Raw genomic sequence first — 2,500 nt, forward strand, 5'->3', positions numbered from 1 at the left:
TATATATATATATACAGTACACATACACATTCATTCATCATTCATACCATGTCTGTATATACTGTAGTATATGTTATTTATACTGTAATATGTTATCTAATCACTGCTTAAGCACTTAACTACATGTCATTGCTCTGAACTTAATAAATAAAGTTGAGTGAAATCTAAAAAACAACTATACTCCAAAGTCCCACAAGACGGCGAAGTCCATGGCCGTGGGGGCCTCGGCCCTGGGGACGGTCTTCCTGGGGATGGAGCCGTAGGGACGCCCCATCAACGCCTGGTGGAGACAAACAGAGGACGTAAAACAGAGAGAGAGGGATAAAAAAGAGAGAGAGAAGAAGAAGAAGAAGAAGAAGAAGAAGAAGAAGAATCAGGACCGGTCCCCACCTCCGGGACCATGACGAGGCCGAAGGTCAGGCAGAACAGGATCAGGTTGATGCCGTACATCCACCTCAGGAAGATGAAGTAGGACGCCACCGAGGAGCCAAAGTGACCTGGAGACAAGAAGAGGAAAACAACTTTATTTGATGAAGAAGAAGAAGAAGAAGAAGAAGAGGCAGAGGGAGTAGATCATAGACATATAAAGAGTAGCCGCCGCATCGACCGCTACCGCCTACTGGCGCTGACGAGACGTGGGGCCGCCATCTTGGACCGGTCACCCGCCCCACTCAGTGGAATGTGTGTGGCAGGTGAAATGAGCTGTCAGCGCGTTTAATTAATCAATCTCACTGAATTTTTTTTGCTACAAAGGTCATACATGTAGCTATGAAACAGGACACATGGTTAGGCGTGTTTTAATATTCATAGTGGGCTTAACAGTAATAGAATACTCTGATATGATATAAATTCACCAGACGACCGAGATCAAACCTGGGAACACAATCCCCAAAAAGGGAGAAAAACGGGGACATTTCCAGTTTGAAAACCAGAACAGGGACAGAGGTAGTTTCTTTTTCTTCTGTACGTAGTTAGGGACAGACAACCAAAAACGGGGACTGTCCCCTAAATACTAGTACTACCACGTAGTTCTGCATCAATCGCCTCCCGGACCTTGACATTTAGCGGCGGGGCGGGCAGGCGCACACAACACACACACACACACACACCACCACACACACACACACACACACACACACAACAGCCACCACACACCAGACACACACACAACACACACAAGACACCACACACACACCCACACAACACCAAAACACACACAACAGACACCACACCACACACACACACCCACACACACACACACACACCACACACACACACAAACACACACAACACACACACACACACCCACACACTCACACCCACAACACACACACACACACACCCAGACACTCACACACACACAGACACACAACACACACATAGACACTCACACACACCACACACAACACACACAAAGACACTCACACAACCACACACCACAACAGACACACACAACACACACACACAAACACACACACACACACACACACACCAACACACACACATCACACACACACACACACACCACAAGACACCACACACACACACACACACACACCACACACAACACACACACACACACACAGACCACACACCACACACACACACCACCACACACACACACACACACACACACACACACACCACCACACAAACACAACACCCACACACATACATAGACACTCACACACCACACACACCACACACACACACACACACACACACACACACACACACCACAAACACAACACACACAACAAACACACACAACACACAACCACACACCAACACATAGACACTCACACACACACACACACAGAAACCCACACACACCACACACACACACACACACACACACACGACATTGACAGAATGTGTACTGCAAATCAATGTGAATTCGATATCTTTAAACATATGTAAAATTACAAAATGGATCATAACAATTAAACAAGGTTTTTTACAACAAAAGGTTATTTCAAACTGACGGTCATGGTGTATGGAGGACCAGGTCCATCATGAATAAATAACCAAGGACCATGTTACAGAACAGGACGGGTTCTACAGGTTGGACAGTATTAAAGTAACAGGACAGCTCACAAAATAAACTTCATATATTATATATATATATATCTAAACATAACTATACACATAACATATATATACAAATACATACACCGGCCACTTTATTGGTACACCTGTCCAACTGCTCGTTAAAACTTAATTTTCTAAGCAGCCAATCACATGGCGGCCACTCAGGGCATTTAGGCATGTAGACATGGTCAAGAGAATCTCCTGCAGTTCAAACCGAGCATCAGTATGGGGAAGAAAGGGGTTTGAGTGACTTTGAACGTGGCATGATTGTTGGTGCCAGAAGGGCTGGTGAGTTATTCAGAAACTGCTAATATACTGGGATTTCACGCACCAACCATCTCTAGGGTTTACAGAGAATGGTCCGGAAAAAGAAAAAACATCCAGTGAGCGGCAGTTCTTGTGGGCGGAA

General features: G+C 45.4%; 1 protein-coding gene across 1 annotated transcript in view; it reads right to left on the reverse strand.

The window, feature by feature from the left end:
- The window catches only part of tmc1 (transmembrane channel-like 1), a 39,286-nt gene that overhangs the window by 24,189 nt on the left and 12,597 nt on the right, over nt 1-2,500 (reverse strand). The window contains exons 6-7 of the mRNA XM_032511654.1: nt 391-497; nt 182-280 (exon numbers count right to left, since the gene is read on the reverse strand). Coding sequence (XP_032367545.1) covers nt 182-280; nt 391-497 — 206 coding nt within the window. The remainder of the gene's footprint in view (nt 1-181; nt 281-390; nt 498-2,500) is intronic.

This window comes from Etheostoma spectabile, unplaced genomic scaffold, assembly GCF_008692095.1.
Source record: "Etheostoma spectabile isolate EspeVRDwgs_2016 unplaced genomic scaffold, UIUC_Espe_1.0 scaffold431, whole genome shotgun sequence".
NCBI classification, from domain to species: Eukaryota; Metazoa; Chordata; class Actinopteri; order Perciformes; family Percidae; genus Etheostoma; species Etheostoma spectabile.